A 27,445-nucleotide genomic window follows, 5' to 3' on the forward strand; every position below is an offset into this window, starting at 1 on the left:
ATGGTATAGCAGGCGACCATCAGACGACTGAGTACATATGATAAAAATGGTTTCATAATAAAATAACTATACCTATGTATAGAACGTTTTCCAGCAAAAAAAGGCAATTAGCCGGGTCCACAGAGCGAGCATACGCGCGAGGCAATTTCCTCGCGTACAAATGTTCACAAAACGGCCAGTGTAGACGTGCCTCGCCCGAGCCATTGATAAAATGAAATATCAAAATCTTTCTGTGTTAGATACAACCCATTATTATTTTCTTTTATATATTCATGTTCAGTTGTCAGTCCCTTGTTTTTGCTAGAATAAGTTCTAGGTATAAAAATAACATTTGACGGAATTACATTGGCCAGCAATTAAAATATGGACAAGTATTTACTACCAAATTACTGCAATCTAATTTACATATTGATATAATAATAACATTTAACTATAGCAGTAAACCAGTACATATATAATTCATTATTTACATAAAAAGTTACCAATAAATTACATTATATGAAATTCAAAGGCTTGAAAAAACATAAAAAGTGTAACAGGGCAGTTAGCCCAAATTTTTTAAGTGAATTAAAATTAACAGAAAAAAAGATTTAGTTTTCGGACTTTTTTCTATTTCATGTTATAAAAAACAAATGCAGTTCTTGAATTTTATATATATTTTAACCTTTACAGCAGACTGCAACTGTTACACACTCATTATTTTTGCTACCTTGTTATTCACATCAAGTAATTTATACCTGGCTTAACATTAAAACCTTTATAGTAACCATTCAATATCAGTCTTTTCCCATCACCAATGTTCCCTAGTTCCCACTCCATTCTGCCGAACGACACATCTCAGCTAAAAGATCGTCAAACTCTTGCACGGAACTCTCATACAATTCCAAGTCTTTAGATAAATCATCATTGGTTTCAATATTTTCCTTAACCGATTCAGAGCTCTTAATAGAGGCCAACTCATCAGCTAACTTCAAGTGAGGAGCATTAAAGAAATCTTTGTAAAACTCCGCTAAATCTCTAATGGGGTGGTTGTCAGCGAAAGGAAATTGAAGCAATTTCAATGGGGGCTCTGTTTCGCTTCTGAAACCGGCAAATTTTCTAGGAGGCATCTCAAAAGATGTTGGACTCTTTGAGAGAATAGTTGTGTCCAAGTCCTGTGTGCTCTTTGATTCTATGGGGTATACTTTAGGGGGCGTTTTGACTCTGGGCCTCTCCCTCTGCCTAAACCTGGGGATAGGCATCTTTTTAAAGAACTCCTCTATAGCTCTCTGAATAACTTCTTCATCAACAAAAGCAGCTAACCGTAATGGTTTATTCAGGTCCACTTGTTTTAATGGCTTGTATTCTTTGTCTTTCTGTTCTTTTTTCTTTTTGCACTCAAATATTACGTGCTTAGGACTCAGTTCAAAGTGATCACTCTTTAAAAGTAAGGTCTTACTCTTATCTGTTCGATTGGGTGATATTGAGAAGTTGGTTCTGTAAGCAACGGAAAAACATAGGCCTCCTAGAGGAGTTTTAAGAGTTCCAGCTTGGATGTTTTTCACAGAATCTCCTAATGATTTAACTTTAGGTTCTCCATTATATACCCTGTAGAATATAGTGAAAGATTCCATTCGTTGTTTTCGTGATAAATGATAGGCTGGCGTTATCCTTGTGATAGTTATTAAGGACTTTAAAAGTATGCCCATTCGGAAATAAACAGTGTTCATTGCTTTGAGAGAAGTATCAAATTGTGTCTCATCAAGTCCCAAAGTCCACAGTTCCAGTACCATTTCATCACCATCTTCAGTTTGCACTGATATTTCAACATGCAACTGTGATCGTATGGTTTCCAGTACTCTGTCAGATGGCAGAGCATTTTTCGTAGCTTGGTTGACTTCTGGCGAGTCTGGTATTTGGAGATTGAACCAATCAGAGTCCGAAGTTAGTGGCTTACTGGTCAGCTCAATTTTTACTCCTTTCCTAGATTCTACTATGACCTGAACGCCTTTATAGGCGAGGAATCTAGTGAACTTAGTAAATTCGTTCTTGTCACTGAGGTTTGAGAATGCTGCGTCCGGTGCCATGGTAACTACTCTAAAGTTTTTCTAGTAAACTTCTATTCTTCGTCTGCGATACAGTTCTCAACAAGGTTCCTTAAATTTGGATTCTCCATTGCGGCCGCAATACGCTCCTTGTCGTTGATCTGTTTGTTGACTGAAACAAGAAAAAAATTCTTGTTAATTAAAGGTATAATCCCAATAAGGCCTAGTTTTTCCTTTGGGTCAAATGGTAGTTATTTTCGTAGTGCCCACACCAATTTTAGGAACTAAGTTGCCAAAGGACCCTGGGCTCCTTTAGAGTGTAACTCGGAAAATGCTAAGATGGTCTAATCAGTGGTAACTATCTCTGTTGAGTCTAGAGGGTGCATTTGGTATGAGTAAATAAATGAATAACATAACAGAGAAAGTGACTCATTGTAATAGAAAAGAAAGTTGAAACATATTCAGTAGCCAATGACACTGCCCTTGTTACAGACAAAATAAATATAATTTGCACGCAAATCAAAGTATTACTCTGTTTGACATTGAAACAACCTCCTCACAAAAGAGACATGGCAATTGGCATTAGGTTTGCCTTTTGTAAACTTTGGTTTGATAGGTACCCAACATACATACTGGAACTGGAACTCATTCATCAACTGGGTTATTTCAGTACATATGATGCTGATGTGCCATCAGAAAGTTTCCAAAGTTGCGAAATATTCACATGGATATTTCAAAACAACTTCTCATATTTTTGGATGGGAATCGAAACTTTCCTTCATTTCTTGTGAAAGTTTTGAGATTTTTTCCAAATAGACTGGCAGCTCGGCAGCATGACCAAGCATTTGATATATTTTAATATATCATCTGTTGACCTAATGAATAAGATAACAATATCATTGTTAGAGGTTTGAAGGTCATGGTGGTAAAACTTAGTATTTTATACATATGGAAGTGTCTAAATTATAAAATATGTCAAACTATATTATAAGACATTTCATTTGTATCTGCAATAAACTTTAAGTAAAAATCTATCTCTAATCTGCCTTAGCCTTTGTTGAGCAGAATGTTTTCCAGCTGATATGAAGATGATCATGTTCAACTACACTTATTTTCATTTTAACTATTTTAATAGATCAAATAGATGCTAGCAAAAACAAAACAATTGTCAAGCTAACATGTGTGAGTTAGTAACTTAGTATAACGTCAAGCTGACTATATGTAAATCACGACTTTATGTTTCTACAACTTATAGCTAATTTGTTTGTAAATATAAAGGTGCCACAATAGGCATGCATACAGTATACAATGTTGTTGCAGTGATTTGAAAGCATACTAAATTAATTTTAAAAAGTTAGAATACTATAAATAAAATTTTATGTTATCTTGTTAATTATCACCACTTGACCTGTTTATCAAACATTTACTGCTGATAAACACAATTTAAGCAAACATTGCAAAATAGTGATAACTTTCATAGTTTACTTAATGGAGTATAGCACTTAACAATGTCAACATAAAGGTAATGGCAACGAAAATAACCATATAAAATTGTATGGTTTGTAAAATCTATTCAGACATTATTTTGATTAATATTGAAATGTTTTGAATGTGAGATATATGTGAGATATGAAAGAAATTATAGTCTAATAGATATGAGTTTTAAGTGCCACAGGAAATAAATATATAGCAATGAGCGATCTGACCCGAAGATTGTACTTACTTTCATCTTCAGTTGTATGTGCGCCTTTTTTGATATAAATATCCAGTTTCACGGGATGGTGCAGCGACCGCAGGATCTTAATCCTTATACACAGTCCTATGAGGGTCGCCAAAGAGCAGTGAGGCACTGTCGGATTGTATTCAACGCGAATAACAGGCACTTTGTCTTCCGTTGGGTCCTTCACAAAAATCCCTTCTTCGTAAACAACCTTCAAGTCTTCAAGCGTATTTGGCTTCTCGGGGTCTCGTATGGTCCGCAAAAAGTCTAAAAACACCACAGTTCAGTTAAATAATCACGTGAAATAACAAACAGTCTAATATCCGCATATACTTCATACAAACAAACCATAAATTGTCTCTCTCAAGTCATTCTCGTCATTGTATCCGAGCTCTTGTAAACTTGCACTTTTGTCCATATAAGCTGGCTTAGCAAGCTCCACTGGTGGTTTCTGTGTGTTATTTAAAGAGAGTTTGGAAAAAAACGATATCATATCGTTTGTGTTTTGTATTTAATTTATACCTTCTCTATTATGCACAAGTCGGACATGTTTGTGTTGTCAGGCGCAAAGTGCAGGTATCCATAGACAAGCTACTTTTTTCTATGATATGTTAGGGATTTAAGGAGCTTCTAGGCGGTACAATCAAATTGACAATGTCATGGTAGGGGAGCTCAAGCGAGGATTTTTTGTACTTACTCGACATCGAGCGTGTCAGTAAGTGATATTTTGCTACCCTTGGAGCAAAGAGTAGTATAATATATATATGAGAGTGCCATGCCTTGGAGTCTACCTTAACCACTTTTAGCCGTATATGTTGGTCCGTTATGTACGGCGGACCATCTTACACACGATCGAACGTGGGCCGGACCCAAAGAGTAGTATAATATATATATGAGACCGCATCAAGGTCGCAGTTTGATGTGGCCGTCTGTACACACTTAAAAAAAAAAGGAACGTAAAAATGACATTGTTTATGGTTCCTAGTTATTCTACTCGCTGGCAGATGGCGCTATTTACAATTTTTTTTATCAAATCATTATTAAATACATGGCGATGGCGGAGCGCAAGCGATTGTCACCTTGGCTTCATAGAGAAATGAAGACAAGAGTGCTCACTCCATACATCAGTTCAGACTATTAATTTCAGTGTCTACATCTAGCATCGAGTAGCGGAACTATCAGTACTGCTACTTGACAATAGATGTAGCGCCGACCGGAAAGTCTTATCTGAACAACATAAGACTTTCCGGTCGGTGCTACATCTATTGTCAAGTAGCAGTACTGATAGTTCCGCTACTCGATGCTAATAGTCTTTTTGTTACTAAAACTGATGTATGGAGTGAGCACTCTATGTATTTTTTTCTCTATGCCTTGGCTAGGCCGCCAGCGCGTAGAATTTCCTCCGAAATTAGTGCCGACCGACTGTACCATGCATGAGCTTAAATATATCAACCTACTAAGTGTTCAATTCTTGAATTTTATGGCTAGGATGCCGCTAAGCCATATCTTTTAGAACAAAACTAGAGACAGCTATAACCTATGCTGCTGGTGCCATCTATAAAAACCTAGACAGTTGCAAACTCTATTATTAATGCTAGTTTTGATACACAATTAGTTAGCAAGAAATATAAAAACTACGCGAAAGCAGGTGCTGAATAATCATAATTATTTAAAAAAAAAACAACGGGTTGCACTCAGGGAGTGCCGGCAGAAGTGAAAACTCAATCACTTTTAAGCACATCACTGTTAGTACTCGAGTTATATTAATACCAGTTAGAGCGAAACTCACTAGATGGCATTTAAATCAATAAAGAAAAACTCAATGACATTGAAGTATTGAAGTTAAAAAAAAATGAAATTGAAATTTAAGTTTTTCGATCAGGTCACGTGTCCGTCTTACGGTCACGTGACACATGTTACGAGTTTAACATTTTTTCCCAATCACAAAAAGTGCACAGCGCCGCTAAAGAAGTTTTCACTTCAATAAATCTTTACAAAACTTGAGTTTGTTCGTTGGCCTTCAGCAAACCGTCCTCACCGAATGATTGCATCCGTTGCCGCCACGCTCCGGATCGTCGGCGAACGCTCAACCATCCAGACAGAACCAATGAAAGCCCTTCATTCTCGTTCATTGGCTTGGTGTGTATGCGGCCAAATTAAGCACATAAAATAATAAGACCCGGTTTACACTTTGATCAGTGTTAAGTGCGAATTCGGTATCGTCTTGGGTTGTCCCATTCGTTTTTCGTCAAGTTCTTAAATTAGTCCTATTCTGCTTTCGTCTCCCATTCTACATTCGACACAATCGTCGGTGGCTTTCAATGTAGAATGCGTGACGAAAGTAGAATAGGACTAATTTAAGAACGCATCAGTCTCTGAACAAGACGTCATAGTGCCGCGCCTCCTAGAACGTCATAAACCAAAATAATCAAGACGAAAAACGAAACGACCCAAGACGATACCGCGAATTCATAATTTCATACATTTACTACTTGGCAATAGTAGCAAATGTATATATCCACACTTAATCAATGTGTACATTGGCTATAAGGGCCTGTTTATACATCGATTGATGTTGTGTGAGTTCATACAGTATAAATACGCTCCTGTTTAACACTAATCAATGCAAAAAGAAAATAAAGACTGAAAATACTTAATAAGTAACTTTATTTTAAAACTTTCTGAAGGATTTCTTGGAGCCCTTGCCCTTCGAGACCTTCAGCACGTTGAACCTCACGGTTTTGGACAGAGGTCTGCACTCGCCGATCGTGACAATGTCTCCGAGTTCCACGTCTCTGTAATTGAATAATTTCTTTGATAAGATTTGTCATTAAACATTTGCAAGACAAGTATTAATCTGAGAAATCAGAATTGGGTTAAAACACGATCATCGTCAATTGGTTATTCAGAAGACCGTCGTGTGAGTATCATCATTTGAGTACCAAAAGTATCCATTTTTATAAATACATACCTACTCCAGATACCAGCTATTATGGATTTTAAAAGTAGATAAATCTGCTGTCTGACAGCTACATTAAGATTCTCAGCTACTTTGAAGACTCAGAATTGAATTTGTCATATTTACACATTTTACATGTTGTACATGATGTTACTACCATTAGTCACTCCACATTGAAGTAGAGGAATATGTCAACTATACAATATGTAATTGTTATTTAAAAAGACATTCTAACTCACCTGAAGCAAGGTGACAGATGGACTGACATATTCCTGTGCCTCTTCTCGAAACGGTTGTACTTGGGGAGGTAATGCAGGTAGTCGCGGCGGATGACGATGGTGCGTTGCATCTTCATCTTCTGGACCACGCCAGTAAGGATACGGCCACGGATGGACACATTGCCAGTGAAAGGACATTTCTTGTCAATGTAGGTTCCCTCAATGGCCTGCGAACATAAGTAAAGGATTAAGTCAATAACTAATGTCAGGTAATGATTTTCTTCCACCACATAATGAATATTGGGTTAATATTGAAATAAAAATATGGATTATCGATACAGATGCGAGATGGAAAAATAGGAAGTTGTAAATCAACATTTAAAAAAATGTTCTACTTGGGCTGTTTGAAAGCATGTATCTTTTAGTTATTTAGTATTAAATATATCAATGGACTGTGTAATCAGAGGTTGGGTTAGAAACACGATTTTCATCAGGTGTTGATCAGAAGACCGTCGTGGGGTATCATCATTTTACACAGTCCCAAAAGTTTTATTAATTTCATTAACAGGATTAAATACTTCATTAATTATTTGTTAATTGGTGACAGTTTTGGGTTAGTAGAGTGATATATAGTTGCTCAAACCAATTTGCGAGTAAATAAGAACAAAAAAAACTATACTCATTGTTTTATTTTGGGTGCTAGTACCAGTGTAAGACATAAATAGTATGATTCTCTCTGTCTATATTTGAAATGAGACAGTCCTTTGACAAACTATATTAGTATAAGTACAAGCAAATTTATAAGAGACCTTTTTTGATTAATAACTTGCAGTTGATTGGTTGTAAATTGTTATTAAGAAGTTAAATGACCCATAACATAAGTGACATGTAATAAGGTGTTTGCTATAAGCATAGAGAAATGAGTAAGACAAGAGTGCTCACTCCATAAATCAGTTCAGACTATTAATTTCAGTGTCTATATCTAGCATCGAGTAGCGGAACTATCAGTACTGCTACTTGACAATAGATGTAGCAGTACTGATAGTTCCGCTACTTGACGCTAGATGCTAATAGTCTTTTTAGTGCTAAAACTGATGTATGGAGTGAGCACTCTATGTATTTTTTTCTCTATGGCTATAAGTAATTCATCCCACAAAGTAAAATAACATATTCAATATACATATGTTACCAGTTAGTTATACCAATAAATAATGGTTTTCAATATTTAGTTATATTATGAAACATGCTAGGTTAGTCCATTTAACCACAATTTTAACATGTTAACTGTCCCAATCCGTATTGTTAATCTTGGGGCTTTATAGGGCACGGACAGTGCACATGTTAATATTGTTGATGAGATAAAACCAATGAAAATATTATTCTTTACATTAACAGTTTCATTACATGTGCCATTCGGCAGCGAACAATTATTTCATGACACGAAAGGCGTGCCTTACGCCATAAAATATGATGACACGCCTGTCGTGCCATTCACACCGAATCGGTTAAATACATAGATAACAAAGTTATAACATTAGGATACCAGCTGTTAAATTGTTAAGAAAGCCATTCCCACACATCATATATGAGCAAAATGTCATGATTCCCTGTATATGAACCGTTGATAAGCCACCACCAGCGAGCACCAGAGACTGAAAAAAGAGCCAAACCTCACGGGGAGTCTTGAAGCCTAACCCAACATTCTTGGAATGCCGCATGTCCTTCTTCTTCAGCCCCCCCTTGCGGTTGAGGAAGACCGTAGCCTGTTTCTGAAACGCTTTCTCTGTCTACGAAAGAAAAAACACACATTAGCGGGCACACTACATGCGTTACCTCTCGGGGCGTCTTGAACCCAAGCCCCACATCTTTGTGGTATCTCAGAGGCTTGCGACTCCTCTTCACGCCGATGCCCTTTTTACGGTTCAAGAAAACCGTTGGTTGCTTTTGGAATGAACGTTCCGTCTGCAATTTTTAATTTACATTGTACATGTTCATTGCTATCATCTTAGTATAATAACGCATATTATTAGCTAGAAGCAAGAGCTGATGTACTTATCAGAACAATCTTATAATCCGTTATTATAATAAGGTAACATTAAATTTATTCAACTACTACATGTACTAACTACGGAAACGCCACTTAGATAATTTTGGAGTACAATAACATAACCTCATCTTTTGAGACTACTATCTGTTACCAAGGGATTACTTCTTTTTCGATAAGTCTTAGATAAAAATGCAGATACAACAACATGTAGGTAATTTAACTGCAATTTAAAAATATAATGTGGATTTGTGACTTGTGATGTGATAGTAGATTCACATCATTTAACTAACCTATAAGGATACATCACGATTAAAAATGATTGGCGTTATAATACAACTAGGCAATAAAATTAATACAAAAGTAAGGGTAAACTGGGAAGTATCAATTATAAAGTATTTTTTGCTCATAAAACCGGTCAAAAATCGATTCCCACGTGGATGAACACAATATGCACATTATCACTTCTAACACTTTCATTTTTCACAGTTATTTATTTGAAACGTGTTTGCACAACATTGATACATATTCTGGTAGTAAAAGTCTATAATTTCCAAGGAAAATTTATGATTTTCCCCAGAAAACCAGAACGTACCTGATCCGCCATCTTGCTTGACAACGAAAAGAAGGGTGATGTTGCTATAATACAATACTTGAAAAAGATTATAATATAGTTGCCAGTATTGTTAATCCCTGATTGAAAAAAGAATTATAGTTTGTCAAAGGACTGTCTCATTTCATACAAAGACAGAGAGAATCATACTATCTTTGTCTTACACTAGTACTATCACTCAAAAGAAAAGGATAAAACTATAGTTTGTCAAAGGACTGTCTTATTTCAAACATAGACAGTGAGAATCATACTATCTTTGTCTTACACTACTACTATCACTCAAAAGAAAAGGATGAGTATAGTTTTTTTGTTCTTATTTACTGACAATTTGGTTTGACCAACTATAGATATGATCGTGCTCACAAAATTACTTTTTTTGTGGAACTTGGTATAACTGGCAACATTTATAAACTAAACTGTCAAACGGGAATTGTTATGAAAATACCCATCGTTTTTGGTAATTCGAATAAAAACTGGAAATCCTTAAATAATCTGTAACCGCAATTACTTTTTTATACTTTTTATAACTACTGACGATTGCATAAAACTTATGGAATGTGCCCTTAAGCAAGGAAATCATGATCTTAGTATTGCCTTTTTGTTTTTGTTTTCTTCGATTAAACAGTGTTTCTTATTAGTTTAACATGGAAGAAGTGAGGCAATTGGTACAGGAAGAAGGCAGAGAAGCAAGGAATCTCGTAGCTTTTCACGTGGCAGTCGATACACCCAGTAAGTTTCTAATAAACCATCATTCTTTTGTTAGTTCTCAGCTTGAAGTTTGGCTACCTACTTGTAGTTTGCCGTGGGCGTAGGTAACACTTGTATTATAAAACGTTTTAGGAAATGCCATTTTGTAATGTCACGTGTATTGGTAAACATTATCATTTACATTATAATTTGCTTGCTATTTAACCTCTATAAGAATTACCTACACTGATTCTATGCCCTAATATCAAGCTTCAGTGAACATGACATATACTTCCATAAAAGAGATAATAAAAATGTCTGAATTTGACTGAACCATACTGCCTTTTTCCTCCATGGCCGTAACATGGTTGGTTCACTTCATAAAACTGTTTAAAATTGATTTAGGTATTCTAAAAACAACCGTGCATCTGCCTTCATAGAGTTCACATTTATTTTTATCTAGTATTCATGACTCAACATCTTTTCTTAAAATTAGTGAATAATGTTTATTTGATGTTATCCAGTAAACAGAGCATAATGCCATACAGTAAATTGTTTTTATTATATTATACTATAGTAAATTTTTAAGTTAATTCTTGCTACATGGCTTGCAATAGTTGCAATATGTGATTATGTAAAGTTATTTGGAGCTGGGGCTCTGTTGATTGATAAAGGCTAAAATATCAAAGCTAAAATAAGCCATCTGTAGTTGTATGAACGCTTAAAAGGTTTCAAACTCAAACAAAATGTTTAATTTGTTAAAAAATGGGTAGTAGGTCAAATAAATATCAAGTACTCCAGTTTTAACTGTAGGAGATATATTTAAATAATACCGGAGTGATCATGACAGCAAAAATGTAATTAAGATTATTGCAATGTGTAGACTGTAGTGTGCCTTTTTGCTATTCAATTACTTATATGATAAGTGTGATCAAAACATTATTACTCAATGTTGTCTTAATAGATATTTAGAATACCAATTCATATTTAATACAGCTGTGTGCATTATAATACAAGTAGACAATAAAAAAAATTATATTGGGGGAAACCATACTTTAGAAGTTTAGATCAATCATATTGAAACATTTTTAATCTGCTGCATTAATTTACCCTTCAAGTGTTAGACATTACTTTATATTTGTTGGAATTTGACTTTCTGCCAATTACATAAATTTCAATTAGACATTTCCGCTGCAGGAGTTTTCAAACAAAGGTTTAACATTATTCAATCCATAAAGTACAGCAATTATGCCATAGTGTTTACATCATGTCAAAGGGATAGTAATAAAATCACATCATCTTTATTTGTGACACTCCACGGGTAATGGGTACCTTATGGCGGTTGGCGCTTTACGTCGTCTAAAATGTATAAAGAAAAAGTTTGAATTGTGAATTTGACGTAACCGTGTTGCAGCCGCCCGTTTCGCCCGTAAACCTCCGCGCTCTACTCTCCCACCGCCCCGACGCGCTCCACCTCGGCCCGCCGCTTCGCGTCTCCGCTCGGCTTCAGCCGGACGCGACAAGCGCTCGGAGCTGCGTGCGAGATATTGGGCGCTATTGTTTGGAGACCTGCAACGAGCGGTAAGCTCCCTGGGATCGGTTCTAAGATTTCTTTGAAGATGTTAATTAGACCATGATATTCAAAACACAAATACCTAACATTGTTGCGAAATTTTCGTTTTTTCACAGGTTGGAGAAATATATAATACAGTAGAAGCTCACGAAAACCTAAATGAGTGCCAAGAAGTTATATTAGTGCTAGAAAATTATACAAGAGACTTTAAAGCCTTAGGAGAGTGGTTTCGACTGAAATGGGAGTATGATAATACTCCTCCTCCTCAAAGGCCTCAGAGTTTAGCTTGGGAGATACGAAAGACAGATTTTGTCCGCCCGGAATCAAGACGTGCTCATTCTGTTAAAAGTTCTCCATCTGTGTCAGGCAAAAATAGTCCTTGCCTTTCTGGACATAATACTCCAAGTGGCAAAAATAGCCCAAACCTAACTGGCAAAGCCAGTCCCAGTAGCGGCAAGATAAGCCCTAGAGTTTCCTCAGGACATGCAACTAGCCCTAAAGCTAATATTGAGTTCTTTAGCAATAAAATAGCAGCAGCTTCTAAAGTTACTACTAATACTAAAACTGAACTAAAACAAGAAATAAAACTAACAGATATTAAAGAGAAAGACGTTATATATGTTGAAAAACAAATGCCGGTCTTGCAGGTTCAAAACGAAAAGGCCGAGAAACTGGAACCGCTCGTAGTTGAAATAGGCAAAGCAAAACAATGTTCAAATGTTTCACCTAAACCAGTAGTTGTAAAATCTTCCAAAAATAAAGCTGTACCCGATAATGCCAAGAAAGTGCCTAATAAAGAGTTGTCTACACAAGCTAAGGCTACTAAAGCTTCATTAGATGCCATGGAGAATGATTTTCTCAGCAAGCAGTTGGTCAATAATAAAGTCAAAAATGATAATCTTATCAACCAAGATATAGATGCGCAAACAGAAAGAGTAATAAATGAAACTGTTGAGTCTAATATTACAGATAAACTGATTGCTAACGAGAAAATCAATGGTGCAGTCAACCCAGACTCAACGAAAAATAATGATGAAGTTGTTCACAAAAAAACAATAAATGACGTTATTGTAAAAAGTCTGTCAGTAACTGGCTCTGAAAATAAAGTTGCAATCGATGCCGTTACTGATAACGGATCTCCAACGAAATCGGAAGATAATTTTGCAGATGTTTCCAATGAAAGTTCGACAAAATCAATTGAAGAAAAGCACGATAAAGCTGACGAACTTCCTAAAAAAGAAGCAATAAAAAAAGAGGAAGTGGTGTCTAATCCAAGTGGGATGGAAAATAATACGGCAAATACCCAAGAAGTTAAAGATGCTATATTGGTTGAAAAAAAAGTTAATGATGTAGACTCCCAAGACTGTCCAGAAGTGAAAGATACTGTAAAAAATAAGGACGAGCTCAAGGATGATAAGGATTTTAAAAAACCTGAGCCGAAAGTTGATACAAAGACCTTTGTAAGACCTGCTTATTCACAAGCAGCTGCTAAACCTAAAGCAAATACTGCCAAAATAGAAATAAAAACGCTTGCAAGATCTACACCTTTAGCTAGAAGTAAAACTGTTGTAGAAATTAGACCAAATACAGCTTCTAAAACACAAAAAATATGTCCAAAGAGAAATCAAGCGAGCAAGTGTAGCTACCCATTTAATTTGACCACTGGTCGGACCAGTCTCTTTGATGCTTCGTCCAACGTCGTGAATAAAAATACCGTCCCTAAAAAAATAGTAAATAAAAATGTCCAAATGGGTTCAGGTGACTCGAAGTTTAATCAGCCCAAGGTAGAAGTGAAAAAACGTCCATTAAGGCCTACGAGTCTAAAAGTTAACGAAAAGTTAGATAAAAAAGAAAAGTCAACCTGTGCACTTGAAAACATTAAAGATTGCGAGGAATATAGTAGTTCTGATACTATTGTTACACAAATTGATAGGTCACGTCTAGAATCGAGTGAGAGCTTACGAACTCTAGTCCCAGATGATTTAGAACTAATTCACGATGCAGCTAACTCAGTAGAAGTGCTTAACATAGATAGCAATAAGCATGACAATGATGGCTGGCTTACTGTGAAATCTAGGCGTTTGAGTCGCGAATCGAAGAAACAGTGTAAATCACATTGGTCTAATAGATTCCATCAGCCTTCTGCAACTACCAGCCTGCCTACATTAAACATGATAGAGTCTCCTAAACAAGAAGTCAAGCCTATAATTAACGCAACAGCTGCTAATAAGGTAGACAGAGCTAAATCTGAGCAGCCTCAAATAGTCAAACCTGAAAAGGTTGTTACCGTATCTTCTAAGAATAGGGTTGACAGTAAAACCAAAACGAATTTAGCCATGATTAGACAGAAATCAGATGTCACTGGTTTAAAGAGATCAGCTCGAAGCAAAGCACTCTCCAAGAAAGCGGAAAAAGTCAAAGACACGCCTAAAGATTCCGAATCGTCTGAACTGACTAAGAACCGCCTGCATTCCTCATTAGAAAGTCTGACCACGGGTTTAGCCAGGTCCCAAGAGAGTACTGAAGAAGTGTTTGACTTTGACAAATGGAAGGCAGAATTTAGATCTACCTTTAAGTACCTCGAAGATGACGACCAGATGCCGAATCATAACGAGATATTAAAATCAGCTGATCCATCGGAAATGTCAGAGATCGCAGCGATGACGTCCCAAATTGAGGAAAACGAGAAGAAGATTAGTTGGGCGTTGGATTTCCAATCTGATGTAGACCAGAGGAAACTGTGCGAGGAAGAAGACCTGTTGAATCGTCAGATAATGGAGTTACAGCAAGTGTCGGACATAGACTTGGATACCGAGACGGATGATACTGAGGTGAGCAATTTTAAGTACTACATTAATATACAAGGTGTCCCAAGAAGTAGTGATATACTGAAGCTGGGAGGTAGAGGACCTAAAGGGCTATCTGAATCACCCCCATGTATGTTCCGCGATTTTTCGTATTTTCGGAGTTATGATTTTTTTTAATTTTTCACCTATCGCCGAGTACGATGAGATTTTTATTTATGGTGACGTCAATTATTGCGGTAGATGCTTGATTTGTTTTGTGTGCTAAGCTGATAGATAGGCCAATTCAGTATGGTAACATTTACTATCGTTAGATCTTTGAATGGAATTAAAAAAAAAATTAATGCCAAGAAAGATAAAATTACCCAGTATGTTTTATTTTTTTAAGCGCCCTTGAAGTTGTGAACATACTGGGTAATTTTATCTTTCTTGGCATTAATTTTTTTTTAAATTCCATTCAAAGATCTAACGATAGTAAATGTTACCATACTGAATTGGCCTATCTATCAGCTTAGCACACAAAAAAAATCAAGCATCTACCGCAATAATTGAAGTCACCATAAATAAAAATCTCATCGTACTCGGCGATAGGTGAAAAATTAAAAAAAATCATAACTCCGAAAATACGAAAAATCGCGGAACATACATGGGGGTGATTCAGATAGCCCTTTAGGTCCTCTACCTCCCAGCTTCAGTATATGACTACTTCTTGGGACACCTTGTATTTTCAGCACCTAAAGAATTAAGGGATTGGTTGGTTTCCTTTTTGATTAATATTTGTTGTCTATGTTACCAAGACGGACGCGGAGATTCTCTGTGAAGACGTGACGGCACTGGCGGCACCTGAAAACCTCGGTGCACTGGCGGCCAGCCTTGAAGATCAGTATGAGACGGCCTTAGCGGGGATGTCCTGGGCAGAGCGCGTCGACACGCTGGTCGTTTTAGAGGCGCTCGTTGCTAGGGACCCAGGTATGTTGAAATTGTCTCTTTATATTTCTACATCTTGGATTTGTCCTGGTAAGGGTGACAAATACCTACAAAGTTGCACCTGAAAACCTGGGTGCACTGGCGGCCAGCCTTGAAGATCAGTATGAGACGGCCTTAGCGGGGATGTCCTGGGCAGAGCGCGTCGACACGCTGGTCGTTTTAGAGGCGCTCGTTGCTAGGGACCCAGGTATGTTGAAATTGTCTCTTTATATTTCTACATCTTGGATTTGTCCTGGTAAGGGTGACAAATACCTACAAAGTTGCACCTGAAAACCTGGGTGCACTGGCGGCCAGCCTTGAAGATCAGTATGAGACGGCCTTAGCGGGGATGTCCTGGGCCGAGCGCGTCGACACGCTGGTCGTTTTAGAGGCACTCGTTGCTAGGGACCCAGGTATGTTGAAATTGTCTCTTTATATTTCTACATCTTGGATTTGTCCTGTGCAAGGGTGACAAATACCTACAAAGTTGCGATATTTGATAGAGATCAAGAACAAAAAATCAAAGAGCTGTCGACGGTTATGAACAAAAAATCTATTTGTTTCTCATATCAAGCTCCCAGGTTTATATTTCGTATACGTTAACCTGACTTTTGAAATACGCTTGCTTTAGTATCTTTAGTTGAATGACAAGAGAATGATCACACTAAAACTCGTCTTAAAACGTTAATGGCAGGTCGGGCTCAGCAACTTCATGCCAAACTCTCACAAGGAATCAAAAGACGTGGTAGCTTTCAGGATGCGCTAAGAAGGTAAACCATATTTTTACATTTGATAATTTCATGTTCAATTTACGTCCACAAATCACATAAAGGATTTCTCTATCGTATCATTCAACATTAGTAGAGTAAAAAGACATTTCAAGTTTCATCACTCATCACATTGGTCTTTTGCTGTCCAAATACATCTGTTCGTTAATTTTTCAGGCTCCAAGCTAAACAGGCGCGTGCTGAACGACAAAGATTGGAATACCAAACAGAGAGGGCTAAGAAAATACACCTACTGCTGGCCAGAGTTGAAGAAGTTAAGGTACAGACTGCGGTTTAAAATAATAATGTACAGCGCTAACGCAATTTGTTGTTCATGTACTCGTAGAATAATTCTTTGAGGTCTATAATGCTCTGGTTTCCTAGGATAGCGGTGCCGTCATATAGCGGCCGTCTCCATACAAATACTACGACATCCATATTTAGCCGTATTATTTAGTATGGAGACGGCCGCTATATGACGGCACCGCTATCCTAGGAAAACCGATCTTAAGTTACACGGAATTGCGTGCAACAAGCTGCGGCACGTATTAAGCAATAGCATAGAGATTTACTTATTTAAGTAAGACAAGAGTGCTCACTCCATACATCAGTTACTATTAATTTCAGTGTCTACATCTAGCATCGAGTAGCGGAACTATCAGTACTGCTACTTGACAATAGATGTAGCACCGACCGGAAAGTCTTGTCTCAACAGCATAAGACTTTCCGGTCGGTGCTACATCTATTGTCAAGTAGCAGTACTGATAGTTCCGCTACTCGATGCTAGATGCTAATAGTCTTTTTGGTACTAAAACGGATGTATGGAGTGAGCACTCTATGTATTTTTTTCTCTATGGCAATAGTAAATAATATATTAAATATGCTTATCTTGCAGGTAGCTAAGAATCAGCTGATTGAGGAGAAGCGTCTAAGAATGGAACGCCGACTGCAAAAGGCGACAGAAAACCGGGATCAACATTTAAAAGTAAGCTAAAGTACTTTTTTTGGGATATCTCTTGTTATTGTATAACAGTTAAAATACTTTTATATTTAGGTACAGTGGGTCAAGAAAGTGGTCTACCAGTTTTGACAAAAGTTTCTGCGAGATCTAACGATCGCTAAGGTTGACAATGAGACAATGACGTACAGTTGACGTACGTGTGTCGACCTTGTTGTCTCATGACGTTCAAACGAACCTCAACCGTAGGGTGGTAGACCACTTTCTTGGCCCACTGTACTTAGTGTATTTAAAAAGAAATAAATCAATTCGAATTAACCCTCGCCACCGGTGCTAAGCAAATTACTCGGCATGACACTTTTGAAGAAAAACGATATCACTTTTAAGGCATCGTTGCTTTTGTACCATCGCTCACACTGTTAACTGACAGTTCGTAAACCCTATTACAAAAGGCATACGGTCCACCGATGGACACTTAAGAGTGTTGTTGTTTGTACAACAGAGTAATAAACTACCATGTTTTACGTTCAGGATATCGTCCGCAAAGCGCACGACGAGGAAGAGAAATTGCGAGAGATTGCATTCATCAAGCAGCTAGAAGCGGAGAACAGAAGACACGAGTTCCTGGACCAATGTCGGACACACACCACTCGTCTCAGGCGGGTGAGGCGCGACCGGCTTAATAAACTGGTAAGTTCTAGTCTAAGGCAGCTGCCCGGTTATGCTGTCTGTCTGTCTGTTACCGCTTCACGCTTTAACCGCTGGACCGAAATAGATAACAACATTTATTGAGAGTTTAATGGAAAAAGACATGGGATAGATTTGTTCAATCATCATCATCATTCAACGCAGGGAAGTTGCGGGCAGAGTTAAGATCGGTTTTCCTAGGATAGCGGTGCCGTCATATAGCGGCTGTCTCCATACTAAATAATACGGCTAAATATGGATGTCGTAGTATTTGTATGGAGACGGCCGCTATATGACGGCACCGCTATCGGAGGAAACCAAAGCTTTAGCCATATTTACCGCACATGAAACGTAAGGCGTAGATTTAGATTCCGTGAGAATATAAGAGATGGTAGTGTCATATCATCTACAAGCGTCCAATACTGGACAAAGAACTTCGGCCTTCCCAGTCGGGCGCTGCACTCGTGCTTGAGATTTTTCATACCACCTATTCGGAAAAGAGCTTTTTCTTCCCTGTTAGGAGGGATCAAAGTGGCACTTTTCCTCCCTGCTAGGAGTCAAAAGTAACACTTCTGTTCTAGCACACTATTTTTAATTTTTTATGCATATTATATTTTTAGCTTAAATAATCTGTTCAAGCATCAGATTGTGTCAACACTAAGATTTTTTATTTTCCTCATAGTTGATGTGAAAAGCAGTATCTGTCACACGGTATCAAAATTATTTCGTCTTGGGCGTTAACACTTGAATCCCTCTTTACGCTCAGGATTCTATTGTAGAATCCATAGCTCCATTCAGGATTCAATGTACGCCCTTGACGGAAATATATCATTTTGATCCCTTGTAACACAAACTACTATTGACTAGATCAACGTTCCATCTTATTGGGAGCTTGGGAGCCTTCTCTTTGCCGCCGTAAGCTCTACGAGCAATGTGCCTCGCTCATTGTCACTTGAACTCTGAGTTACATTGATGACCTTGGTGACTAACGACTAACGCAATATGAGGATTATTATTTAACTTTGATTTGATTTTGTTTATTATGTTTGTAATGTAATATTTAAAAATTCACAGGAGCAAAAAGCAGCACGCGAGGCTGCCGTCGGCGCTAGAAGGCAGGCCCTTGAAGCAGAGAGACAGCGACACGTGCAGACCTTGTTAGAGCGTAGGAGGGAGCGAGACAGACGCGTCGATGGCCTGCGAGAGATGAAAAGGCAGGAGAGGGACATTGCGGCGAGAGAGAAGGTACGATTCAATATTTAAGGGTCCGTTACACCAAACCGCCTGTCACCGTTAAAGCCTTCGCAAAATGTTATTGTATGGGAATTTTCATAGTTCTCTGCCGAGTGATGTTGATCAGTCTGTCAAATGTGGTTGGTGCAACTGGCCCTTAAATGTCAGCATTGTGTAAATTCTGTCATAACGAATTTAGAATATTAAAGTTAGAGTCTGTGCGGAAAGAGAAGAGTCGTGGGATTTGAGGGCGCGCCAGTGCTATTTTATGGTTTATGCTATGCTGACAACACTGGTCACGTGATTATAGTACGACACTAAAGGTCACGGTACTTGAATCCCTTTCGTTCCGGTTTTTTGCCACGGCTTACTAAACGGAGCCTGGTGGTGGTGTCCGCTCGTCAACTCAATCCTCTGATTTAGCGCAGGCACTAGTTTTCTTTTTAAAACACACTCTTGTTTTTATGTTTCAGATACTAAAAAGTGACAGTGCGATTGACAAAACTGCTAAAACTAGTTAAAAATCTGCCCAATACAACTGTCATTTTAGTACCAAACAAGATAGAGTCTCATTTATGTACTGCCTAATCTGTGCAGTCCAACAGTTATTTTAATACAAAACCGGGTAGATCGGGTAGAAATTGTGCAATAGAACTGGGATATAAAAATAGTGCATAATTAGGTAGGCCTTATTGGGATATGTCCAGTTCTCTCATTTTGCGATATTTTGCTTCACCGTAAAGTCACTGCTAAATATGAAATATAATGTTGTAACTAACAGAACCTAGTAAACGAACTTACAAATAAAGAAATATATTATTAGAAAAAGTTGTATTCTTTGTAATCGAAGTCGAAGTGAATTAAAATATTCATCTGAGTTGGATGTGCTTGAATCCGGCACGTAGATTACAAATTCTTGCATATCACCTACATAGTGGTCTTTCATTCTGTTATGTATGTAGGTAGTTGTAGGAAAGGTTTTGACAGTTAGTTATTAAATGATCATCTACTGAACCACACCTAGTCTTTTATTTATCACTGGCGACGGGCTGGTAAAATACAGTTTTTTCGAAGTATTTCGCGTGTGAAAGTATGACAACCATCGGCAAGTTAAGTGCATTCGACATAAGTAATGGAAATTGGCGAGTATATGTGGACAGAGTGGAAATGTATTTCAAGGTTAACTCGACCGCAGACGACATGAAGCTACCGGTATTGATTTCGGCCATCGGTGATGCAGCATATGAGTTAATGGTAACCCTATGTAGCCCTAAAAAACCAGGGGAGTTAACATATGCAGAGGTTGTGAAAATAATGGAAAATCATCTCCAACCACCGACATCTGTGTTGGCAGAACGTTTTCGCTTCCGCCAATGTCGTCAGGGCAAAGGTCAGGCAGTAAAGGATTACGTAGCGGAGTTAAAGAAATTATCTCGCTATTGTGATTTTAAAACGACACTTAACGACAATTTGCGCGATCAATTTGCATGCGGGGTGAGTAACGATTTATTTCGGCAAAGATTATTTACCGAATCGAAATTAGACTTCGAGAAAGCTGTGTCTATCGCATCGAACCTTGAGGCGGCAGAAAGGGATGCACTAGCGGTGGAGTCTAGCGGGGGCGCGGGGACGTCGGCGGAGGGGGTGCATCATGCAAGTGCCAGCACAGCCAAGCCTAGTACAGCGCAATTTGGGAGCGCCTCGCGACAACAAAATCAACAAAACATGAGTGCAGTTCATTTTAAAAACGGGTGCACGGCGTGCGGGGACCGTTATCATAACTTTACGGAATGCAGATTCCAGAGTTTCGTGTGTAGTAGGTGTGGGAAGATGGGTCATTTAAGGCGCGTTTGCCCAAACCCGATGGAGCAATTCGGTGGGCCGGCGGGTAGGCGGCGAGATGGCGCTTCCACTGGCCGGGGCGCGCGGTCGCGGTGGCCGCGCGGGCGCAGCGGAGGCCCACGCCGGAGTGCTAATGCATATTGGCTACAGAACAACGATTATCAATCTACGGAGGAGGTGGACGAGTGCTCCGAGGACGAGTGCATTAATCTGATGTCCTTAGCAGATTACAAACCGGTGAGCATAGCGATCAGTGTAAATAATGTTCGTCTTATAATGGAAATTGACTCGGGGAGCGCTATATCGTGTGTTAGTGACAAAGTGTATGAGAATTTGTTCCAGTCCGTACCGTTACGTAGTTGTGATATAGTCTTAACATTATATAATTATGGTAAGATTAGACCCTTGGGCTATATTACTGTACCAGTGGAGTGTAATAATATTAGAAAGAATCTCGATTTGTATGTCATCAGGGGCGGGAACAGGACAAATTTGTTGGGCCGGCAGTGGATGGCACATTTAGGGTTACGGGCCGAAGTGCCTTTGCCATTAAACTTTGTAGAATCGGGAACGGAAAATGAAATTGTGAACGATATTTTTTGCAGGCATAAAGAGTTGTTTGACGGGGGCCTGGGTCGGTTCACGGGCGGGACGGCGACGCTGCGGGTGCGGCCGGGCGCCGCCGCTGTGTTCCACCGCGCGCGCCCGCTGCCCTACGCGCTCCGGGAGCGCGTCGACGCGGAGCTGGACTCCATGTTGAGCACCGGTGTCATCGAGCCTGTTGATGCCTCCGACTGGGCCACGCCACTCGTTCCCATACGTAAGCCTGACGGCAGCTTACGCCTTTGTGCCGATTACAAGGTAACATTGAACAAAGTTTTATTGGTCGACAAATATCCCGTTCCGAGAATAGAAGATGTGTTTAGTAGCCTCAGTGGTAGTACATATTTTACAAAACTAGATCTTTCACTAGCATATTCTCAAGTGTTATTAGATGATGAATGAAAGAAATATACGGTCATTAACACGCACCGGGGGTTATTCACATATAATAGGTTGGTTTTTGGCTTAGCTTCCAGTCCAGGTATTTTTCAAAGGTTGATGAGTAACCTTCTACAGGGTATTGATAACATTGTCGTGTTCTACGATGATATTTTGATTACGGGGAGTAACTTAAAGCAACATTTAGCAACGGTAAATACAGTTCTAGCTAGGTTGCAGGGGCATGGTTTAAAATTAAAAAAGGAAAAATGTGTATTTTTACAAGAAAAGGTTACGTATTTGGGGTATGTTATCGACAAAAGTGGTGTAAGTGTTGACAAATCTAAAATAAAACCGATCTTGGAAATGCCGTACCCTAGTAATGTCAGTGAACTCCGATCGTTTTTAGGCATGGTTAATTTTTATGCTAAGTTCGTCAAGCATCTCAGTAATTATTTGGCGCCACTTCATGCGTTGTTACAAAAACAGGAGATGGCAGTGGGGTGAACAACAGATTATAGCGTTTAATAGGGTAAAGAGTATGTTGTCAAGTGCAGAAGTGCTCGCGCACTACGACCCCGCGTCAGAGGTGGTGGTCACAAGTGACGCTAGTTCCTTCGCAGTAGGTGCCATTTTGGCTCAGCGTTACCCCGATGGCTCCGAGCGTCCTTTAGCATACGCGTCGCGCGCGCTCACTGCGGCTGAGCGCAATTATAGCCAAATTCATAAAGAGGCGTTATCAATCTATTTTGCGGTAAAACGTTTTCACCAATACTTATATGGTAGGCGTTTTTCTTTGCGAACAGATCATAAGCCCCTGGTTAGTATTTTTGGGCCAAATGTAGGCGTACCAAGTATGACGGCCAGTAGATTACAAAGATGGGCTTTATGCTTGTCGGCGTACGATTTCGACATAGAATACGTCAAATCAGAGCAAAACGTGGCGGATGTCTTATCACGACTTATTAAGGCGCATAAAGTAAGTGAAGTGGAGAATGAGAAAAGGGAGCCAGAACAAACTTATCTCCACTTTGCTTCCGACGCCCTGCTATTAGATTACAAAGTGCTAAAGAATGAAACTAAAAAAGATCCATTACTGTCTCGCGTAACAAGTTTTATTTTAGATGGGTGGCCAGATTCCGTAGAAATAGAACAATTGAAACCATATTTCAATCGTAGGAAGGAACTTTATTTAGAACTGGGATGCATCATGTGGGGACACCGAGTGGTAATACCGGGGGGCTGCCAAGAAAAGGTTATTAGGGAACTGCATGAAACTCATATGGGAGTCGTAAAGACCAAGTCATTAGCGAGAAGTTATGCCTGGTTTCCGGGCATGGATGAAGAGATCGAGCGGACGTGCGGTGCGTGCACCGTGTGCGCGGCGACGGCCAGTGCACCGCCGGCGCAGGCCCCGCGCGTCTGGCCCTGGCCGGAACGCCCATGGACCAGGTTACATCTAGATTTTTTAGGGCCCCTCGCAGGAGTTATGTACCTAGTAATAGTAGATGCTTGTTCTAAGTGGATCGAGGCTATCAAAATGACGAGTACCACTGCGGCCGCTGTCATCGCTAAGTTGCGAGAAATCTGGGCTAGGTTTGGTATACCTAAGCAGGTAGTATCAGATAATGGACCCCCCTTTTCGAGTCACGAATTCCAATTATTCATTAAAAGTAACGGCGTGGAGCATATATTTACAGCCCCATACCACCCTTCGTCTAACGGAGCTGCGGAGGGCGCTGTAAAAATATGTAAACACGTTTTGCTTAAGGCACAAAAACAGCAACTCGATGCGGAAGTAGCTCTGAGTAGATTCCTTTTAATTTATAGAAATACAATACATAGTATGACGGGGGACAGTCCTGCCAACATTTTACAAGGTAGAAGTTTACGCACACGACTGGATTGTTTAAAACCGGAGAGAGGGGCGCACGCGCGCGCAGCGCAGGCGCGGCAACAACGCGTTGCTGGCGGTGCGCACCGGGGTTTTCAGGCGGGTGACATGATTTGGTACAGAAATTACAGTTCGAGGAATGCGGACAAGTGGCTCGAAGGAGTTATTAAAGAAAATTAGGGTAGCTCTGATTACGCGGTAGAAACTATTACGGGCGAAATTGTTCATCGTCATGTCGACCAAATAAAACGGCGTTCGAGAAATACTTTGTTACTTTTCCCGTGTGACGGGGCACAGTCGGGGGCCGCAGGTCCGAGCAGTCCGGGCGAGCGCGGTGGCGCGAGCGGGGCCGAAATTTTACCGCCCGAACCGACTCCGAGGTATCAGCCCCCTAGAAATCGAAATCCTCCAATCAGATATGGGTTCGAGGAAGTATTTTTGTTTAACTAGATTAATTTCATTTTCTTTTCCGTAGTTAAGTTACTTTAAGGATTGTATGGAATACTTGCCATTGTAAATCTTTTTTTATATAGGTACTGCTAATTATTGGGTACATTTAAGTGTGGATGCCTAACATTGTTAGATTATGCATATATAGACTAATATTCGCAAGTTGGAATGTATGTAGCTGTTAACATTTAATTTTAAGATTATGCTGGTTACATTCCTAAATCTTATTTTGGTTGTAGCGTACCTACCGAGTAAAATTAATTTTAAAGACAACTTACTTACTCTCATTAAATGAAATAAATGTAGTAGGTACCTATGCAATTTTATAAAAAAAAAGCATTGTTATTGTGTACTTGTTAGTATAATACTCAGAAATATATGTATACTGTCTTTCAGTTTAAGATAATTAATATTTTTAAGTTTCTTTTTTTTTTTCTCTTCCTGTATTTTATTTGCACTAAAAGATTTTTTTTGTAAGATTTAGGTCAGACGATACATATCACGAAAGATTTTTAAGGTGTACAGCGAGGTAAACAAGTCGTGCGAAGGATAGTGGTAGTATTTGTTTTAAAATATACTAACGTGAATGTACCTATTGGGACTGACCATCATTAAATAAACTTATTAGAAAGTCAATCGTTTATAAGTATTGTTATACTGTCTACAAATTTCTATAAAATAACGTTGGAGGTGTTATGTATGTAGGTAGTTGTAGGAAAGGTTTTGACAGTTAGTTATTAAATGATCATCTACTGAACCACACCTAGTCTTTTATTTATCACATTCGAGATACCGTAGGTACTTTTACTCAATCCTGAAAAAAAAATTACATAAATATACATAAAATGGCAAGTATCAAGACTATTTGTCAGTTATTTTAAAGATCATGAATGACCTGCATATTTATGAAAATGAATATATTTTGAGTGAATATACTTACCGATTATGTACCGGAGACAAGTTACTTAGAGGGCTTATTAAATAGCTAATTATTTAATATTAAATACAACATCAATACCCGTGAATGGCGGAAATACGTTCCGCGACTTTTTGTAAGTCGATAGTCGGCTTTTAGCCGTTTTCTTCCCGCTGACAAAACCGAACAATGTTAAATATAATTTACAGTACATATGGGGCTACTTTTCCGCACTAGTGCGTAAAATAGCACTTTTCGTGCGTATGTCGAGACTTTAAAGTGCCATATGTACTGTAAAACGTTGTTCGATACACATGCGAATAGGTAATTCGCAACTCGCGTCGATTTAAAACACTCCCTTCGGTCGTGTTTTAATTTATCGCCACTCGTTTCGAATTTCCTCTTTTTCGCACTTGTATCGAAAATAACTATTTCCTTGTGGTTTTATGTACGGTTTTATCGTGTTTTCAAAATATTATATACATAAAACTGATAAAACTTGCGGTTTTTGCTAATAAAAATATACAATGACAGAAGTTTGTTTACTTTTTACAAGACAGGTGTCAAAGGTTTGATTGCCATATAAAATTGAAAATGTTAGTTCCCGTTTCTGCCACGACTCTTCTCTTTCCGCACAGACTCTACTGCGGTTTTCGTCTACTTACTTTTGCTTTAGTCGTGACCTAATTTTGGTACTAAATAAATTTCTGCCATACAATTCATTTTAAAAATTACACTTCATTGTTGCCGACTGTACTTGTTACCAGATTAGGTTGTAAAACACCTATCACTTTTTACATCAATCATGAAAGTAGGTATATCGCGTAATGTACAAAAAAGAAAAAAAATACAGAACCTTTGCGTAATTTTATTTCAAAAAGATTTCGCCCAACGTGGGGCTCGAACCCACGACCCTGAGATTAAGAGTCTCATGCTCTACCGACTGAGCTAGCCGGGCTGTGGGAGCTCCGGCGAAATTACGTAACACCTTCTTTCAGTTATTATTATCTATGCCTGTTGTGTTTTTTTTGGCAAGGTGACAATGCTCACAACAAAGGCCGGTTCTTACTCGATATAGAGGTTTTTTTGGGACAAACAATAACAAACTTAATGGTGTGATTTTAAAGTTACAAGTTCAATGGCAATGTGTAAATGTAAAACAGACCAACTGTGAACTGTGATATGGTTGTACTGAAGTATTTTTTTTTAAATATTTATTTGAGTTTTTTTTATTTGCTTTACAGGCGGAAGGTGTAAAGTCCCGTCTATCAGCCTTAGCCGCCGCTGCCGAGCTGGAAGCAGACGCCTTGAGGTCCAGGATACGGGACAAGCAAGATGCCAGTCAGCAGAGATTGGAGTCGCACCTACAAGCTATCAGAGAGAAGGCTACGGGACCTAGGCAGCCGGTATGAATGTTATTCTATTGTATTTTAAAAGGCGGAAGGTGTAAATCCCGTCTATCAGCCTTAGTCGCCGCTGCAGAGCTGGAAGTTTTTGGATAAAGAGTCATCCGACTCTAATTTCTATGTTTAAAAAAAAAAGAGCTTGAAGCAGAGGCCTTGAGGTCTACATTAGCGGCGAGGCACGTTTTTTAGGGTTCCGTAGCCAAATGGCAAAAAACGGAACCCTTATAGATTCGTCATGTCTGTCTGTCTGTCTGCCTGTCTGTCTGTCCGTCCGTATGTCACAGCCACTTTTCTCCGAAACTATAAGAACTATACTGTTGAAACTTGGTAAGTAGATGTATTCTGTGAACCGCATTAAGATTTTTACACAAAAATAGAAAAAAAACAATAAATTTTGGGGGTTCCCCATACTTAGAACTGAAACTCAAAAAATGTTTTTTCATCAAACCCATACGTGTGGGGTATCTATGGTTAGGTCTTTAAAAATGATATTGAGGTTTCTAATATATTTTTTTTCTAAACTGAATAGTTTGCGCGAGAGACACTTCCAAAGTGGTAAAATGTGCCCCCCCCCTGTAACTTCTAAAATAAGAGAATGATAAAACTAAAAAAAATATATGATGTACATTACCATGTAAACTTCCACCGAAAATTGGTTTGAACGAGATCTAGCAAGTAGTTTTTTTTAATACGTCATAAATCG

General features: G+C 38.7%; 3 protein-coding genes and 1 non-coding gene across 6 annotated transcripts in view; 1 reads left to right on the plus strand and 3 right to left on the minus strand.

Annotated features, from left to right (window-relative positions):
* Window positions 1-626: 626 nt before the first annotated feature.
* On the minus strand, window positions 627-4,323 carry LOC134657740 (MIP18 family protein galla-1). Of its 2 annotated transcripts, XM_063513313.1 has the most exons (3): window positions 4,093-4,323; window positions 3,748-4,011; window positions 1,948-2,196 (listed from the first exon to the last, which is right to left on the minus strand). In XM_063513313.1, the coding sequence occupies exons 1-3, from the start codon at window positions 4,235-4,237 to the stop codon at window positions 2,099-2,101; spliced, it is 507 nt and encodes a 168-aa protein (XP_063369383.1). In that variant the 5' UTR covers window positions 4,238-4,323; the 3' UTR covers window positions 1,948-2,098. The 2 variants fall into 2 exon arrangements, with proteins under 2 accessions (XP_063369377.1, XP_063369383.1); XM_063513307.1 differs by lacking the exon at window positions 4,093-4,323 and having other exon boundaries at window positions 627-2,196; window positions 3,748-3,889.
* A 2,071-nt stretch (window positions 4,324-6,394) lies between these two features.
* Window positions 6,395-9,639, minus strand: LOC134657756 (small ribosomal subunit protein uS17). 2 transcript variants are annotated; one of them, XM_063513331.1, is made up of 4 exons: window positions 9,561-9,639; window positions 8,592-8,708; window positions 6,943-7,148; window positions 6,395-6,539 (listed from the first exon to the last, which is right to left on the minus strand). In XM_063513331.1, exons 1-4 carry the CDS (start codon window positions 9,570-9,572, stop codon window positions 6,416-6,418), a joined length of 459 nt encoding a protein of 152 aa, XP_063369401.1. In that variant the 5' UTR covers window positions 9,573-9,639; the 3' UTR covers window positions 6,395-6,415. The 2 variants fall into 2 exon arrangements, with proteins under 2 accessions (XP_063369401.1, XP_063369394.1); XM_063513324.1 differs by lacking the exon at window positions 8,592-8,708 and adding an exon at window positions 8,755-8,883 and having other exon boundaries at window positions 9,561-9,601.
* A 502-nt stretch (window positions 9,640-10,141) lies between these two features.
* Window positions 10,142-27,445, plus strand: part of LOC134658783 (S phase cyclin A-associated protein in the endoplasmic reticulum) — a 68,089-nt gene continuing 50,785 nt past the window's right edge. Inside the window, exons 1-10 of the mRNA XM_063514428.1 lie at window positions 10,142-10,307; window positions 11,680-11,846; window positions 11,955-14,669; window positions 15,440-15,611; window positions 16,303-16,378; window positions 16,553-16,655; window positions 17,271-17,360; window positions 17,865-18,023; window positions 19,095-19,265; window positions 26,581-26,742. Of these exons, the coding sequence (XP_063370498.1) occupies window positions 10,223-10,307; window positions 11,680-11,846; window positions 11,955-14,669; window positions 15,440-15,611; window positions 16,303-16,378; window positions 16,553-16,655; window positions 17,271-17,360; window positions 17,865-18,023; window positions 19,095-19,265; window positions 26,581-26,742 (3,900 nt within the window). The 5' untranslated portion in view covers window positions 10,142-10,222. The remainder of the gene's footprint in view (window positions 10,308-11,679; window positions 11,847-11,954; window positions 14,670-15,439; window positions 15,612-16,302; window positions 16,379-16,552; window positions 16,656-17,270; window positions 17,361-17,864; window positions 18,024-19,094; window positions 19,266-26,580; window positions 26,743-27,445) is intronic.
* Window positions 26,222-26,294, minus strand: Trnak-cuu (transfer RNA lysine (anticodon CUU)). Its single transcript has one exon. It is a non-coding gene; the product is annotated as a tRNA-Lys (tRNA).

The sequence above is a fragment of the Cydia amplana genome, chromosome 2 (genome assembly GCF_948474715.1).
Source record: "Cydia amplana chromosome 2, ilCydAmpl1.1, whole genome shotgun sequence".
NCBI classification, from domain to species: domain Eukaryota; kingdom Metazoa; phylum Arthropoda; class Insecta; order Lepidoptera; family Tortricidae; genus Cydia; species Cydia amplana.

Excerpts from the sequence above, each read along its gene's own strand:
- LOC134657740 (XM_063513307.1), bottom strand. The coding sequence starts at position 2,066 with ATGGCACCGGACGCAGCATTCTCAAACCTCAGTGACAAGAACGAATTT.
- LOC134657756 (XM_063513324.1), bottom strand. Across the intron at positions 7,149-8,754 it reads GGTTCAAGACGCCCCGAGAG|GCCATTGAGGGAACCTACAT; the intron begins GTAACGCATGTA and ends TTATGTTCGCAG. Across the intron at positions 6,540-6,942 it reads CATCTGTCACCTTGCTTCAG|AGACGTGGAACTCGGAGACA; the intron begins GTGAGTTAGAAT and ends ATTCAATTACAG.